The following is an 18124-nucleotide window of genomic DNA, read 5'->3' on the forward strand; positions in this document are numbered from 1 at the left end:
CGAACACGAATGGCTGAAGGCGAAGCGTGGAAAGTGGCATTAAGGTGTTGTTTCGCGCGCGAGCTCTTCACGCGTGGTTCTAACAATCCTGGGGGAAGAAAATGGCTAGGAGGGAGCGTGACTTCACTGAGCTAGCCTCGGCAAGCCAACCTCCTCTGACACTGTCCCTCTCATACATGACCCATGATAAAACTACCCGTGTAATTTTTCATCAAATTTTGGAAACAGTGAAAGGATAGCAGAAATAGGACATCATGCCAAATGAGCGAAAAATATGGATCGGTTCTTAAGTTGCAATAATGCACTACATCTAGTACAGTGGGCGCATGGGATTTCAATGGCCAAGCCACTTGTCATGCCATTTTTCGAGGCACAAAGTGGCCGTGCACTTCTACAGCTCCGTGACGATGGGGGGGGGGGGGGGGGGTTCCTTTTTATGTTCAAACATATTGGTGGTATTTATGTTTAGCGAGCTGTCGGCATTGCCAAAATACTTGCTTCTGGTTCATTGTCTTGTAGTCACTCATAGAAAAGTTGTCATGTTTTAACGTTTTTATTTTTTGATAGCCAAGTGTCCCTAGTATTCTTGTCTCTGAAGCGAACAATGATTGACGCAATTCTGTCAGGCCGTGCTCTTAGTCGATGCGCCGCTTCCGTTTCTTCGCGTTTTGGTGCCGAAAACTGTAGCCTCAAGCTAAGTTCTGTCCATGTACATGTAGCATATAAATACTCGTTCGGCGCCTCATGAGTTCCATCTATTTCAATTTTCCTAAACCGTGAGTACGCTTCCATATTTTCCACAGTGCCTTTCAACATAATTATGTCGCTACCTGTTCCAGCTAATGTTTCTGTTAGCGCATCCGATCTTTTTTTTTTTCATCTTATTGATCGGCGTGTCATGATCATCAACCTTTGTCAGAAGCTCCTCGCCCTTAGCAGAAAACATTTCAACTGCCTTGTCCATAGCTTCAGTGAAATTACATTGTTTATCAAATTTCTTTTTTTTCCAGCCTTTCCAATCTGACCAAAACTGAGCCAAGCTTTCGACCTAAGGCATCTATCTGTATGGTCTATTCCTTTCCCTCATTTGAATTTTCTTTTTCATGCTCATCAGAATCGGCATCAGACTCTTGGGATCCTTTTTGTTTGCGTTGATCACATTTTCATTTCAATAACACGCTGGGTACCATACTCTTCAAAGCGGGCTTCGATATTCCCGAGCACTTCCCAGCATGGCACATGCTACAACACTCACTACACATGTCAAACTCTGTTGGTTTTTGGCAAAAATTTCCTGACATGAAAAGCAGTTTAGCGCAGCCATGGCCCCAAACGAAACAGGATGCAATCCAGTGGAGCATCCAATGGTAATATTAAAACTGCCTCTCACCTAATACCAACAAAAACACGGTTAAAGCCGCATTCGACGCTCCACCGGTCTGCAGCCTGCCCACCCATGTACGTTCCTTTTTATACAGCTTGTTGCCCCCATGTCCCTGGCGTAACCGCTACGTTTATTGTCCGCTGTCCGTTTATTTGGCACAAATCCTGGTTTCCTGCACCGGGATTCCGTTCAGCTGTTCCACCTATGCAGCAGGCAGGGACCGGGCACGAAGATGGCTCAGACCAACAAAAACCATGGTTGGAACCGCATTCAGTTCTCCACCGGAAATAAAACCACAGATTAGAAAGTTTGTTTCTAACAAGCCCAACATATGTACTAAGCAGCGTAAAAAACGCAACGCAAATGTTCAAAGCAGGCGAGCAGAAACAAGTGAAAAGCCAGCACACATCTCAATTAGTGGCGAGTCCACAGTTTTGCTGAAATGGTCGTGAAATTTTTAGATATTGATGACACAGCGCATTCTACCCTCTGTTAGTGTGCGTGTGCGAACCCTCTGGGTACAAGAAGTGGAAATAGCCAAAAGTAAATATTCAGCTTTTCAAGAGGTAGGGATGCGTTCGAGAGATTGCTTGGATCCCGGTAACTTCCGCATTCTCTTACGAGATGATAGCCGCTCGCTACGGATCTGTCAAGTCGTCGTCCTGCACTTGTTCGTCCTATCTTTCCCAACATGTATTTGCTTTAGATTTGAGTTCTGATGCTTTGAAAGCAAAGTATTATTTGCAAGCGGGTGTTGTTTTCTAGAACCGTGTTCGATTCTTAGCCGACTAGGCTTAACAGGAGTGGCTGCATTATCCGGAAATGCGCTCCAGGATTCCGCAGCGTCCGCGGCCACACGCGGCAAGCAAGGTCGCTCGTAGTTTTTCTTCATCCATGCTAACGATATGTGCTGGTCACATGACACACGGCAGCAGGCGAGATAACTATATGACAACTGATAATTATATGACAATTATCTACTACGAAAAGTCTAACACTGCGCCGACTTTACAGAGTGGACGCGCTGATGTTTTTTTTTCCTTTACACGTCGCAATTACTGCATTTTGATTATTTTTGCAATATACTATCAGCTTAGCTCCATGCTCACCAGAATAAAGGTGTCTTTCTGTGCGCTGAAAGAAAGAAAATCATTCTTCATTTTTTTAGTTAAAGTGACTCCTAATAGCCGAAAGCGTGCGTTCCGATGTGCGTTCGCGAGAAACCAGCTTCACTTCAGTAACTTTCCTGCAGTATACATTCGCGTCTATATTTTTTCCCTTTTTTTCTTCGAGGCCCTGTCTCTACTAGCGCAGTAAGGTGTCACCGTTCGGGCCCTTATGACAAACGTTCCCTCGACGGTTGCTAGCACGTCTCGGGGGGCGCACAGCAACCGTGCCGTTCGCAGAAGGCTGATGCGGTGCCGTGATTCATGAGGTGGTAAAGCGGCCGGTGACAGCAGCCAGGCACTGCTTTGCTGCACTCTCTGCCACGCGTTTTTTTTCTTCGCTATGTACTACTTGCCCTCATTTAGTCCGCCTTTATTTTTTTATTTTTTTTCTTCTTTGCGCTAGTGCTCCGGAGAAGAAAGCGAACGAGAACGCAGGCAAACGTGACTTGCGTTGAGGGTGATTAACTCCTCGCAATTGACAGTAATGAATAGGCATGATGGACTAGCCTTGCCTAATGTGATCAGGCGTTTTCGGACAGCGCTGCGCTTAACGACGCCGTGAGTCGGGGTCCGAGGCTGGTCAGATCTCGTCTGTAATTGCTGGCGTCCTAGTTTTCTCTGACCACGGAACGTCGTTTTTTCCTTTAACGACCTGTGCGAGTGGCAAATTATGTGTTGGAGTGAGTAAGTCCGCGGCTTTAAAAACAGTTATTAGAAAGGGTACGCTAAACCACAAGACCGATTTCTGACTGCGCCGCGAAAATGGCGAAACGGAGCAGTCTGAGTTTATTCGTGATGAAAGCGAGCAGTAAACGACGACACGTAAAGAGTAAGACGAAACAATCCCTGTCTCGTCCTACTCTTTCAGTGTAGCGATTTACCGTGCGCTGCTATCATGGATTATTTCCAACGTAGATGGGAACAGTTGCTGTTCAACCTTGGAGCATTTATTACGGGATCAGAGGTCAGTGTGCAAAGCGGGTAATATTCCCGTTATCTTGCTGCACATGAGCAAGCAGCTACGTCTGGAGAGTATTCAAAATAAAAAAAAAGGGAAAATTCACATACGTCTGAATTGCGTGTGTTAATGGCCGTCATGCGGCTACGTCACTTGACGCACGTCTCTGCTGTTACCTTTACCAGCGAAGGAAATTCATCGCGAACTGCAACGTGGCTGCTTCGTTCAATCACATCACTTATGTTATGCTATGCATTGATCTGCTTCCATAGCAACCTCCGCTTAGAGGATCGTGAAGAAACGTAGTAGTAAATAAGCGAAAGCCGAACACCATGGATGCGGAGCATAACATTGAACCGCATACCTCGAACATAGCCTTTCTGTATACTGACACCTCACACAATGCATGCATCATCCCTGAGGCGTGGAAATTTTGGACCTCTCACGTGTGGTCAATCGCTGTTTACTTGTTCCTGCAAAAGCTCTTTTTCGTGCAACGAAGAAAAAATAGAAACATGGCGTCAAAGACGCTGCGTGCTTTATCGTAGGGTGCAGGCACAGCGCGACCTTTCTTGGTTGTAGTGTGTGCTCGCTGCCTCTGAAGTTCCTTCCATCTAAAGCTCAGACTCGTGTGTACAACAACAAGTTCTTATGCATAAACACCAACGAAAATGCTTCTGAGCGTAACGCGCTTGCGCCTATGTCTAGCGCGCACACTCTTTGAGCGGAGTTTCAACGCGTGATAAATTAGACCGGATAGCAGAGACGGGAAACTGGTGTTCCACTTTTCGGCACTTCCTCTTCCGGTGTGTTATTTATTCCCGGATTAGCTTATATGTCGTGTACGTCCCATCAAATGTAGTGAGGAATGGATGTTACCGCAGCTGTACTAAGGAAGCTGATAAATGTCGCGCTTTCAGCGCTTTTGACGAGAGGCCGCAGGGAGTTGCATCCAGGTTCTAAACTGGAGTTCTCAAGTACACGTGCATTCAGCATTTGTCAACGTCGGCTCCCAGAGACCAAGCGCGTAGCATATCAGCTAGGCGTGTGACTGACGTCAGAGCAAGCTTTTCTCATTTAACGCGGAACCGTAAGAAATAACTCTGGTAATGTACAGAGAAGGTGGCATTTATTTTTGGCGGAAGAGCGTCATGAGGCCCCATAGTGATAAACGACCGGAAGCGCTTTGTATCGGGTACCATGTTAGTAAGAATGCATGGTGTTTTGTTCTTCGTGTGCATCTTGCGGCGAGTATAAGTAATATTAAGGAGTCATGCCTTTTGTTCAGCGCTGTTTACTGCCTTGCAAATACGTTCTTACAAATTGAATAATACCTATAAAGGTTTTTAGATGCATAGCAATCTGATCGTACCTTTAAACACAAATGTGAACAATAGGCATATACGCACACAATTGTCTTTAGTATGTCAACAGGCCAATTATAAATGGCTTCCTGCAATGTAGTACCGTGTTCCCTTCCAATGAAAACCACGTTGCGGTTTCATAATTCTATAAAACCTACGCTTCGGTGGTGCCCTTTTAGCATTGCTTTTGTTCAACGATGACGATCACTAGATTACCAGCAAGGCGTAGCTGTATACTGTCTGGGTGAACTACTAGAATAAATTTTAACTGAAGTGTCCACAACCAGACTAATTTCGGTTAAGAAAAGTGATTGTAGTGACATTTCACATACATAGAAAGAGAATAAATGATGGTGTTTATCGTTCCTGAGCTACAGATGGACTATGAGATAAGGTCATAGTAGACGACCCCGGGCTCCATAGTAACGAGAATTTTTCATTATGTCAGCCGTCGACGCGCGCTCAAAATGCAGTACGGACCTCATATTGAGGACGAAAACTTGACAGCTACAGAATTAGGACAACTCCCATAAAAATTACAGCAATCGTACAGGTAGAACATTAAATGCTAACCGTGTTTTGGAACGGATAGCAAGTAATAATTCGAACAAGCTGATTATTGCGAAAACATTGTGTTAGATTTGTTCGTAAACACATAAGCATATCATTAATATAAATAACGACTAAATGGTTTATGACTGCAATGACCTCTTTTTTAGGGGCATATAGAGTTGTCGTATTCAACACCAACCATGACAGGGGAAAAAAAGAAAAGCGAACTTAATCATATCTGAGTAATTTTTTTTCATTAGCCTTGGTAACGCGAAATTTTTCCTAAGCTTCAACTTCACTCCACGATTTCAGCAAGAGTGACGCATCACTCATATGGACACAGGTCAGCGTCGTAAGAAAGAGCCTATATAAAGCAGTGGCAGGCACAGTTGCAGTTTGAACAGGTTTGCGGTCTAAAAAATATGGTCTTTCGTCCGAAAGCAGCGCCTTTATTAATGCCGTTTTTTCTACTACGAACGGCTTCAGCCCGAGGCACAAAACGAGTGCGTGAGCTTCAGTTTTCTTTGTTCCGCAGCGTGACGCCGCAGCATCGTTCTTAGCGCGTCTACGTTCCGCCCGGCTTGACTGGGCTTGTTCGGCGCTTCGTCGAACGGAGAGATTGCGCGGGGGAAATTTTCACTTCAAGACTCGACGACTTTATCGGTCCGCGAACGACGCCTCTTTTTCTCTCTTATCTCACCTGTCCAATCCTGAAAACTTATGTGCGCCCGTGTTGGTTCGATTCATCCGCCTTTATCCAAAAAGAAAGAAGAAAAACGGAAGAAAAGAAAACGACAACCACAGAGCGCTGACGTGGCTTGAGGGCATTCGCGCGGTCTGTTTAGCGCTTACTTGGCGCAATGGCGTGTGAAGCACGGGAAAGGATAACTTATTCCGCAGCATGGTTGGTCTCGGCAGCTTTAACCTACATGCCTATTCCTTACCTTTTCTTTAATTTATTGGTGCTTTTTCATGTGGAATAGCCACACAAAACATCACGCTTTTAATTCTAAATGACGAATGCAAAATACAGAATATAGACTCTACAGAAAGTCGGCAAGATAGGTAGCTGAAACGAATGTTCTGCAATGAAGAACAGAGAGCAAACGGTAGTGGAGCGCTATCAACGATGCAGGGCGGGAGCGCAGATAGAGAACTGTTGACGCTGAGAACGTTGTTATCTTGTTACAATTCTGTTTTTTCGCCTGCCGCTTGCCGTCAATGTACTGCCTTATAAAATTGGTGGAGCGGCGGGATCCCCTTAAATAGTTGAGCTACGAAGCTGGACGTTGCCTACTGCAGCTCCGAGGATGCTTAGTGACACCACCCAGCCCAATCTCCGTCGATTACCGTGTCAAGCCTGGTGCGCCAGCGCAATTCCCCTTTCTTTAGCGGCGCCGATGACAATGACGTAGAAGATCGGCTCTCGTCCTATGGAAGGGCGGCCGCGCGCAACACAGGGAGTCGACGCCCCGAAACTACTCAACGTCCTGTTCTTCGTAACAGGTGTCCCAAACATTTGGTTTCGTAACCATGAGCCACTTGGACTACTTACAAGAGGAGCTTTGAGGAAGAGTTCGGTCGCGCAAGCTTCGCGCTGGAAAGCGTCTACGCGGCCGTGCGCAGCAGCAGGTCGAGAACTTCACGAGCTATATCGAAAAGCTATATCACGAGCTATATTGACTTGTGCAATCGCATGAATACTTTCATGATTGAGTAAGACAAGATCAAGCACATCATGAAATGCATAGACGAAAGCGCCGTTTAGATAGTGCTGGCAAAGGACCCGCGCACTGTATCTGAACTCTTGACCTTGTGCCAGAGCTTCAGCGAACTACGGAAAAAACACGTCTTAGCTAGGCGGCAGACGCCAACACACGATTCCCTCGCGGCGTTGACCATCGGCGGCTACCCACCCCACTGCGCTCCTGTCACAGATCAAGGAGCTTGTGCTTGATTTTGCTAGACAGCCACGTAAATGCCTACGCGCTATCTGACTCCGACCATCCGACAGGTGCTAAAGGAGCAGATAACCGAGGCTTTGCGGTCTGCCTGCCAGCCAACTCCTGTCACAGCGCCGCTATCATGTGCGATGCCGTCTGCCTCTCTGTCGACTTCTGTCGCCACGCTTTTCACGTAGGCGAATGCCGCTTTGAAGCCACGTCCTCTGCTAGTATTGACCCCTCAACCAACCACCAGTGACGCCGCCTTTCGGGGCACATCCGCAGTACGCAAATCCTTGGCGCACTGCATACAACCGACCGATCTGCTACGCTTGCGGAATTCCGGGTCATGTCTCGAGTTTTTTTAGCCCGCGCTTCGCAGAGGCCGCGAGTGCACCGATAGATCCTGCTTACTCCTTCCGAAATCCATATCGCATGCATCCAGGACAAGTACCTGAAGAACGCGTGATCCTTAGCCCACTTCCGGTGTTCAACCTTTCGCTTCTCGTCGCTCACCTTAACCAGGCTGCCACTCTCCTTCACCTATGCGTCGTCACTCCAGTGCTCTTGAGGCGGAAAACTGACCGCCACAGAATATGAGGCACGAACTGCACCATCGTCCATCTGTCTAATTCCTCGCTTGTCCCCCGCCAATGTCATTGAAGTGTTCCTTGAAGGTGTACGAAATGTTGCGCTTATGGCATTGGTGCTGCTATTTCTGTAATGAGCCATAAGCTTTGCCGCTCCATCCATAAAGTGTCAAAGCCACCCTCAGGTTCTTTTCTGCCCCTACTTTGAGTGCACAACATATTCAAACCATTTCAGCATGTTGGTTTTCATTCAAAACACCATCTACAGCGTTGTGTTCACTGGGCTGTCTTTGTGCTCGCGTGATCTGGTGCTTCGGTGGGATTTTTTGTCCTGTAATCACACCATTATCTGTTGCACTCGTGATCAGGTAGAGCTCTCTGTATTTCGTGAGACGCCTTCTGTCAGTGTGGCTGTTCTTGGTGATGGAAAGCTTGTCGTCACCACTGACGGTGACCTGCCACCTCGCAGTGCCGTCATTGTTCCCGTTTTTTTTGTGCCGCCCTTACCGATGGCACCGTTCTGTTCACGTCATCTGAGATATTTCGTCCCCTTCCACAATACGTTACTGCCACTTGCCGTCTTCGCGCTTCATCATTGATGCTCCCGGACTCCTACTCGGTGACCCCGGCTCACGTGATTTGACTTTGTGCCGTAATGAAACGCTTGGCCACGTTCAGCCTGCAGACGCTGATGTTATCGTGCACCTTGATGCCTCCGAGACTGAGAGAAAACATTTGAATGCTCTGACACCTCACATCATGTCTGACGATGTGCTCACGGGTTCTTTTCACCATTCAATCGACCGCAACCTCGCTCCAGCTGAACGAACGCAACCTCTTGCTTTTCTGCGTGAGTTCTGCCCTTCGTTTTACTTCCCGCAAGCATCACTACGCCAAATTAATCCGATTCTTCACATGATTGACGCTAGAACTCTTTCATGACAGCACCCCTACCGTGTGTCACCTACGAAGTATCGTGCAATTACGGAGCGATTTGACAACATGCTTCAGCGCGGAGTCATCAAGCTTTCTTGCAGTCCCGGCTTCTTGTTATGCTGGTTAAAAAGAAAGATGGCTCTTTTTGATTCTCTGTGGACTACCCACGCCTGAACAAGATTACTCGCAAAGAGGTTCATCCTCTTCCTCGAAAAAACTACGCCCTGTATTGCCCACAAGTTGCCGAATTCGTTTCGACATGCGATTGGGATATTGGCAGCTCCCTATGGCGGAGTGTAATTGTTCAAAGACGGCGTTCATTACAGCGGATGGCCTGTAGGAATTTACCGTGATACTATTTGGAGTTAGAAGGCGCCAGCAATATTTGAGTAGACCATGTACGTAATTTTACCCGGTTTGAAATACTATATTTGTCTCTGCTATCTAGATGTCATCAACGTGTTTTCCCCCGATTTCGCCAGACATAGCGTTCGTTTACGCACATTTCTCCGCTGCCTTGCAGACGCACACCTTCAACTCAATCAGAAGTGATCTCACTTCGGGGCTCGCCGGCTCACCAGCCTTGGCCACGTCGTCTCGAAAGATGTCTCTGCCTGACTAGGAGAAACTGCGTGCTGATGCCAATTTTCCGAAGCATTCTCCCATCAGAGAACTCGGTAGCTTTGCCTGATTGTCGTCCTATTTTGGTCGCTTAGTCCTACATTTGGCCTTAGCTGTGCTTACGAAGCTCAACGGAAGTCCCAGCGACCTTTCTCACTGGACACCGGCCTGCGACGACGCCTTTGCAACACTGTGCCGCCTACTTACTTCTCCGCCGGTACTATGTCATTATAATTCTGCTGCACCAACCAAAATACATACAGACGCCAGTGGTGCCGGCCTTGGTGCAGTTCTCGCACAACGCAAGCCTAGCTTCTCTGAGTATGTTGTCGCCTATACAAGCCCCTCCCTCACTTAGATGGAAGCAAGTTACTCGGTCAGTCACCCAAAGAGAGTGCCTCGCAGTTGTGTGGGCGTTAGGTGAATTTCACCTCTATTTGTACGGTAGGCCTTTCTACGTTGTAACACTCCATCACCTACTCTGCTGGTTGGCTTTCCTAAAAGAATCCTCTCGTCGTCTCGGTCGTTGAGCTCTTCGTATACAATAATTCGACATTCGCGTTGTTTACTGATCCAGGCGCAAACATACTGACGTGGATGCGGTCTCTCGATCACACGTGAAGTTCGATGAAAGGCAACTTTCAGTGGTTGACTTTTCTCTGAATACTCTCACCATCTAATATGTGCCTTCAGAACAGCGTAAAGACCTTTGGATCGCATCCCTCCTGAAAGTTCTGTGTGCCTCTTCACCCGCCGCAAAACCCCGTAGCCTTCGCCGCCAAGCCATACATTTCGCAATATGCGACGAACTTTTAGACCACCACAACTATCAAGACGGATGTAAGTGACTGCTAGTCATACCCAAGCACTTGCGATCCGATGTGTGTGCACACTTCCACGCTGACTCTTAACATGCCCACGCTAGCGGGCTGCAAGCGCATCAGCGGCCCCGCCAACGCTACTACTGGCGTGATATGTACACATTTGTCCATAACTACGTATATTTCGGTCTGTCCCACATGTGAAGAATGGGAGACGATTCACCATAGGCATAACATAGACATTGCGAGGCAAGAAATAAAATTTCGTATGCCTCGCATGTTCAAAAGAAGCCACACGAGCATGGTGCACCGGAATCGCCTTGGTGTCGCATTCACCAACCGTTATATACATCGTATAGGTGCCAGTGATACTAGAACAAACTGTGAATGCTGTGAGGTGCCAGAAACACTTGAACATATAGTTTGCGTGTGTCCCGCGTACGCGCAAGAACGACGGAAACTTGTCTCTTCCATTGCAACGATCCATAAGAGACCGCTATCAGATGAGTTTCTTTTAGGTCCTTGGCCTAATGCAAACAGCGCAGCCCTGGTAACAAGTGCCGCTATAGCTTTTCTCCAAGCCACTGGGCTGGACGCACGGCTTTAGAGATGCCAGAACTCCGTGAATTTGTATATACGCCTCTTCCTTATACCATTATCATTTATCAGCACTTTCCCTCTCCGTCCCTTTTCCCCAGTGTAGAGTAGCAGGCCAGAGCAAGTTATAGCTCAGGCCGACCTCTCTGCCTTTCTATAAATAAATTTCTCTCTCTCTCTCTGCCCGTCCTTTTAACGATTTGGAATCCACCTTTATGGACAACTTCCATGCTCTGTTGCTGGCAATCGCTGGATAATTGTCGCAGTGGACGATTTCACGCGATACGCAGAAACAGCTCCACTCGCGGCGGCTGGTGCTTGTGACGTCGCTTCCTTCACATTGCGCGATTTTATTCTCCGTGATGGTACGCCATGGGAACTGTTGAGTGACAGAGGCCTCCTCTTTGTATCCAGCGTCATACAAGATCTGCTCCACTCGTGCCGTATTGTTCCCCGCACATCTACTGCTTATTGCACGCTCAACCGATGGTCTAAAAGAACGTTTCAGCCAAGCGCTGGAAGAGAAGTTCGCGATGTAAATTGAGTCTGACCATTCTGATTGGGATGTCATTCTCCCCTTCGTGGCTTATGCATATAACACCGCGACACAGTGTACGACAGTCTTTTCACCATTTTTCCTTTTATAAGGCTGTAAAACATCCTCCACATTTGACGTAGTTATACCGTACCGCGCGTACGCCTCTGAATTGAGGCCAGTTTCCGACGTCGCACAGCATGCAGAAGACTGTCGTCAGCTAGCCCGCTCATTCATGTCCGACAGCCATGTCCTCCAGAAAGATCGCCGTTACAGCGATAAGCAAGGACCGAGTTTTGCCGCTATATCCCTCGTGTGACTTACACTACCGTTCCGCTCTCCTGGCCTCAGTGCCAAGTTTGCTTCCAAGTATCGCGGGCGATACCACGTCATCGACTAGCAGTCTTCCGTGACTTATGTCATTGACCGCCATCACTACTGCTTAATTCTTTCATCACTTTGAGTCGCCCGGATATCCCCAATTCGCCACCGGAGGTTATTGTAATGGAGAACAACAGCAAGCAAGAAGTAGTGGGGAGCTATAATTGATGTAGGGCGCGAACGCAGATCGTGAGCTGCTGACGCAAAGACCGTTGCTTTCTTGTTACTGTGCTGGCTTTTTACCTGCCGCTTGCCGTCAATAAATCCGCTTATCATTTTCAACCTTATGCCAAAAAGGTATGTCCTTGTCAAGAATAGAATACTGTTATCTTCACGAGTGCTTAAATGCGTTTACCTATTCTTCAAAATATATGGGATGAACGATAGATTGTCGCGAATTTTACACAGTCGGAAGCGACCCCTAGAAGCAATCTTCATCAGCATCTCTGTAGCCACGGTAGTCTTGGCCTAATGGGCTCTTCTTAATTTTTTTTTCTGTGATGACAGTTAAGAACATGAATGCAGATTTGCTCCGTCCGTTTGTTCTCTTGCATCGCAGCTGGCGAAATCACCGTCGTACTGTCCATGCCATCATGCTATATATACTAACTCTCGCCATTTTCTTATGATCAATAGAGAACAAAAAGAAGCATTTGCACATTGGCGTCACCAAAGATCCAACTGAAGCGACTGCGGCAATGGGCCACTAGTAGCTGGGTACGCTAAAGTATAAGCTCCACTGAATCTGAATCTATCATGATCTTCTTCATTATTAACAAAAAAAAAGTCCACCACGCCATAGATCAACCACAGTCATTAAGATACGAAAGAACACAACATAGGCTATACGCTGTGGTCTTTTGAACTAAATATTCTCGTACGTTTCTAATGACTTCCGCGCAAACTAGTGGAAACTAACAGCGTTTCCACTTCTTCTGATAACCCGATAGGAGGCCGCGCCAACGCAGAGAAAAAACATATATGACAGATGATTCGGACCAGTGCACTACTTTTTCCTAGTTCACTAACCAGACCAGTGTTTTGCACCGAGCGCACATGCTCGGTGAAACCCGGAAAAAAACAGGAAGCGGCCGTGCTCGATACGTGAATCGTGGAGATGAACGTTGCCTATATTGTACTTTTCTTTCCCTGATGGCCCTTTCCTACATGAGAACGATACGTTTTCCGTTGTCAAATAAATAAAGAGAACAGTTTACAAGGGTCCGTTCGTGAATCTAACGTTTTTTTCTTCGGTGCCTTAGGCTGCTCCAAGGTCTTTTACCACAGAAAGTTTCTGCGTATCCATAGTGAGCTAATATGCGTTGATATACCTTTCTCACAACCACGTAGGAAGCCCGAACCAACTGCGCAGTAGAATCTATTTAGTGCGGGCGTTCGTGTGGTACAGTCTGACTCCGTGAGCTCGACACAGTAATATTTTTTACGGGCCTAATGCGATATGCTAGGTTATACGCGAGCACACAGATATGTACTATTTGCACTGATATATCAAGCACGCGAGAGATGTGCTTGCTGGGTCGCGAACCTTCAGACAAAAAACCAGTCAAGCACCAATTTTTTGTCGATATCAGCAAAAGCGCCGATTGAAACGCGGCGAAGTGAGAAGGAAACAAAAAGTCCTAAAGAAAAACCGGTTGAATGCGTTAGCATTCTTAGAGTACTTCGCCCGCTTTCCGTGGGCTGTGTGGGTTTGTGTGTATCTAATCATTTCCGCCTGCTTGGGTCACTGGGCCATCCATTGTCGAATGGGTAGCGCATCGTGCTGCTGTGCTGAGGCAACATGGTTCGAAACCAACAGTGAGACCAACTTGGGTGGCTGAGCATATGGAAACGTTTACTAATGTGCCGCTCTTCGAGGAACTTCCACAGACACACGGGTCACTGTAGGTACCAGACTGGGTAGGAACCGCTGTTCAGTAAAACTCTTTGACGCCTACTTGGAGCACTGGCTATGTGCCACTTGGTCTGTGCTGGTCTCCAATGAACCTCTTTCATCCCAACAAAAGTCAATTGGCATGTGCAGATGGCTGTGTGCTGCTCTTTAAAGAGCGTCTTTGACGTGAACATGGGTAACTAGTTAACTGCCAATGGGAATGTGCTGCTCTGCTATGACGAGAAATATCCCTTAAATTTATTTTACGTTGAGTAGAATCAAACAAACCCCCCAAGGTTTCCTCTAAGATACTAACCCGAAGCATTAGCACGCTGTGCCTCAAGCGCACGGGGTAGGTGCCACTTTTCAATCTACGCCTTTCAGGCCAACGCTTTAGAGAGCTACGCCTGAACGCACTACGTATGTACGGCTTTTCAACGATCGTGTCGCCAACTTGGCTCACTGAGTATGTGCCACTGAGTGTGCGGTGAGCGAGGGAACAATTCTCTGCGTTCGCAGGCAATGACGTACCACGCTTCCCGTCTCGGAAGCCACGCGCGGACTTCTCGGAAGTGCCACTAGATGGCGCAGCATGTCCAGAACGAAGCGCAAGCGAGGGGCCCGGTTGCAGCATTATGCGTTTCTCCGCATTCCCACGCACCGGCGCGCCATGTATTTCGACAGCTGCGCGCAAGCTTCGTGGCGGTGGCGCTAGATGGCACCGGGTGCTCTTAGGGAAGGGCGAAAAAGTAATGGCACTGCCGTGCTCTCGTCATATACAACTCGTACAGACTGTGTCAATGAGCTGTGTCTCCATATCAAAGCAATGCTGGTGCTTTACGGTTCAGTCATCATCAGATTAGTTCAATCGAATTTATTTTTTCACTTTATTTTAGAAATGAATAACCCGTTTTCAGCGCCCTTTAGCAAAACGGGGGGGGGGGGCGTCCACGTTACTATCAATTGCAACAATTGCAATGTAATGCGATTCTCTTTTGAGGAAAAGACGCGCTCCTCAAATTTACCTGCAATTTTATGCCCTGCTCCCATGTTGCGTGCGTTGCGTGTCAACGCTTGCCTGAATTCTGGTCGCGTTGCATTTTAGAGGTTTGTTTCATCGAGAATCGACATATTTCGTCAAACGTAGTCAATTGTGACCACCAGGAAATTATTCGCTTGGCTGCCTTCTGGCGGCTGCGCTGCCCAATGGGCTTGGCTTTGAACAATGCGCCTAGCACTTTGTACCGTAGAGTTTCCCACTTAAATTACAAGAGCATGAGCAAAACAAGAACAAGGTAAAAGCAGGAGCCACAGGTTCGATAAGTCGACTTGTCTTCTTCAAGGCGACATATGCTAGAGGTAAAAGTACTAGAGGTAGCACTGTCACTGCGATCGTCCAGCTACTACGGGAACGGTGTTTAGTACATGAATTTGTCTGATCTTCGTGCTTCTAGTTTCAGACGTTCGTCTGGCGTAAATTTAGAGGCAATCTGTACTTTTTTTAAATGTAGGTAGCAATAAGAAGCTGCGAACTTGCATAATCCCTGCTAAGTGCAGCGGTTCCACTTGTTTATGCGCCCATGGCGCAATGGTTTCAATGTCGGGCTTGTCTGCTATAGAGTTCCTGCTTTCGAGCACTGTCATTGGATAACTTTAATTACGTTTATTTAATTATTTATAACGCAGTGCTTTCATAAGATAGATCAGTTTGCAAAGTCACGAAGCTGTTTAAAGCTATACAAGGATCAAGCTTAGGCAATGCTCGATGGTCGCAGAGAGGCAATATATAGTGATTCCAAGGCAGCCATTAAGGCCTACCAAACCGGTATGGTCTCCCCCCAGGCCCTCCGCATTCTCCAAAGCGCCAAAAGTGTCTCTCCGTATTCTCTATTTTGGTTTCCCGCTCATTGGGGTCGATTGAGGGTTCTCCCTCTAACCCTAACGAGGGCGCACACGAGGCCGCGCGAGGACTCACTGACCGCGCCGCCTCAGCAGTCCCTCAGCCCCGCGGGGAACCCTTGCTTACGTTTAATGAGATCACCACGCACTACTATCTGTCAAGATGGGTCTTCCCCCTCCCGCATCCCGCCTTATGTAGGGCGCGGGCGGTTACCCTTCGACTTTTACAAGCCCGTGTGTACCCTAACCTCGCGGTTTTTCATGCCATATACCCCGAAAGATACCCCAGTGCGGACTGCCCTGCTTGTGGACTAAGGGCAACATTGAACCATGTGTTGTGGGGGTGTGAAGCCATCGGCTCCTCCTTCAGCGAGGATAGGTGGGCTGCGCTCTTGGGCAGCCCCGAACTCAACGACCAAACCCTGGCCGTCCAGAGTGCCCGCGATCGGGCCGTCAAGCTCGGCTTGGCGGTCCCTACGTGGGACTAGCCGGGTGGCGCGGGGTCTCCCCTGCGTCTTCTCTGGACCAAAGTAAAGTTACTTCACTCACTCACTCACTCATGCACGTTAGTACCTGCTGGTACGTGTACCACGTGCAACATACCGCACACACGTACCACGTGTGGTACGTGTGAAATATTGTGCTAAAAGCACGAAGATCAGACAAATTCAAAAACTAACCACCGTTCCTATAGTAGCTGGACGATGGCAGCGCCAGTGCTACCTCTAGTACTTTTAGCTCTAGCATATGTCGCCTTGAAGAAGTCGACATATCGAAATGCTGGCTCCTGCTTTTACCTTGTTCTCGTTTGCTCATGCTCTTGTAATTCCCGTGCTGGCTGAATCGCCCTGCGTGCAACTCCCTAGAGAATAGCGCCAAAGTTATCTCTTGTAATCGTATCAAGGACCGCGCTTTCCACCTGACGCTTTATTCAGGCCCGCAGCGAAACGATGTTCCATGCAGGGGTGCGATTGCGACACCCGTGTATGGCTGCATTTTCTTGCGTCGCCATCTCCACTAAAATCTCGAAACACCCGCCGAGTCGAACGGGGCAATTGAAGATATTAGTCTAATGGCAGGCCACCAAAATAAATTTCGCGCTTTTGACCACAAAAATAACTCCAAGTCATTTTTTAAAACTGATATGACGTCACTTTATTCTGTCTTCCACATTTTCTTTTCCGCACAAATGGCGGTCGGTACTCCACCCCCTTCCTCCGAACCATCATTAAAACACCTTGTTTTGAACGTGTGGGCTTCTATGGAAGCTTGTCTACCAGCTATATTTACCTTGTGTTTTCCTTTAGCTTTGTCTCCAAATAGCAACTGACGCATGGCGCTGGAGGATACTGTGATACAGTGATTTACATTGCTTTCTTCGTGAAAATTGTGAAGAGGCGAATCTCGGCATCTTGATTTGCATGCGTGCTCCTAATTATACAGGGTATTCTGAGACTGAGGACGGCTCTGCAGCACCTGTGCGACTGTCTCCACCAAAGAAGCGCCGTGGCACTAAGGGTTCAGCAGAGAAGCACCCCCAGCAGGTCCCCATAGTGGTGCTTCGTGATACATCTGAGATGATGGGCACAAGTCGAGGAACTTCCTTCACTGTGGAACAAAGCAATGGAGTGGTGAAGTCTGTCACACAGCAGGTTCGTTAAGCAAGGACATTCTTTTCAGTTTATTCTGCTCATATTGTTTCGTCAGATTTACAACATTTTTGTTTGTGTTAGAAACACTGAAAGAAAAAAAGTTCAAGACGGCTTTAGCCTGAGGCCAACTCCAATTTTTCCATTCAAGTTCAGTAGAACCTTGTTGATACAATCTCTTTACGTATGATTTCCCTGCGCCAACATTCGTGATTGAGAACAAACAAAAAAATGGCCCAATTGAGTTACAGTTATCTTTATCGGTTCATAGGTACCCGGAAAACACAATCTTTCGGCACCAATGTTCAGTACACTGGACTTCCTGCGCAAAATTGGCAAGTGGATACAAAATTCGCAAGGAGTTGAGAAATTAAGTGATATACAACCAAACAGCAAGAAAAAGCAAAAGTACCCGACGTAGGTTGGGCCAAACCTTAAAAATATGCAAATGCCGCGTAGCTGGAATGAACCAAGGCAATGTTGCTTGCCGTCACTCCGAGGTACTCAGATTATTTTGTCATTCTGCGATGGCAGACCACATTACGTTGGTTCGGTCCAGCTACGTGGCAATTGCATATATTTAAAATTTGGCTCAAGCTACGTGACACTTTATATTCGCAATGTATAAAAAGCTGTTCAATAATTATACAGCTAAGCTACTAAAGAGACTTCAACAACGGCTTTCATCCGGCGGCCGTGGCTGAATTGTAGACAACGAATGTCTGCCAGAGAACAGTCAGCACCCCAGCCGGCGTCAGAGTCCCGAAGCATGGACGAAAGTGGCCAAAATAAAGTAATTCATTAATACAGTGAACGCTGCAACAGTTACTT

The 18124-nt window shown here is 47.4% G+C and overlaps 1 protein-coding gene across 1 annotated transcript in view; it reads left to right on the forward strand.

Annotated features, from left to right (window-relative positions):
- The window catches only part of LOC135901186 (uncharacterized), a 790538-nt gene that overhangs the window by 233629 nt on the left and 538785 nt on the right, over positions 1-18124 (forward strand). Inside the window, exon 4 of the mRNA XM_070537224.1 lies at positions 17088-17296. Within this exon, the coding sequence (XP_070393325.1) occupies positions 17088-17296 (209 nt within the window). The remainder of the gene's footprint in view (positions 1-17087; positions 17297-18124) is intronic.

This window comes from Dermacentor albipictus, chromosome 4 (assembly GCF_038994185.2).
Source record: "Dermacentor albipictus isolate Rhodes 1998 colony chromosome 4, USDA_Dalb.pri_finalv2, whole genome shotgun sequence".
Lineage (NCBI taxonomy): Eukaryota > Metazoa > Arthropoda > Arachnida > Ixodida > Ixodidae > Dermacentor > Dermacentor albipictus.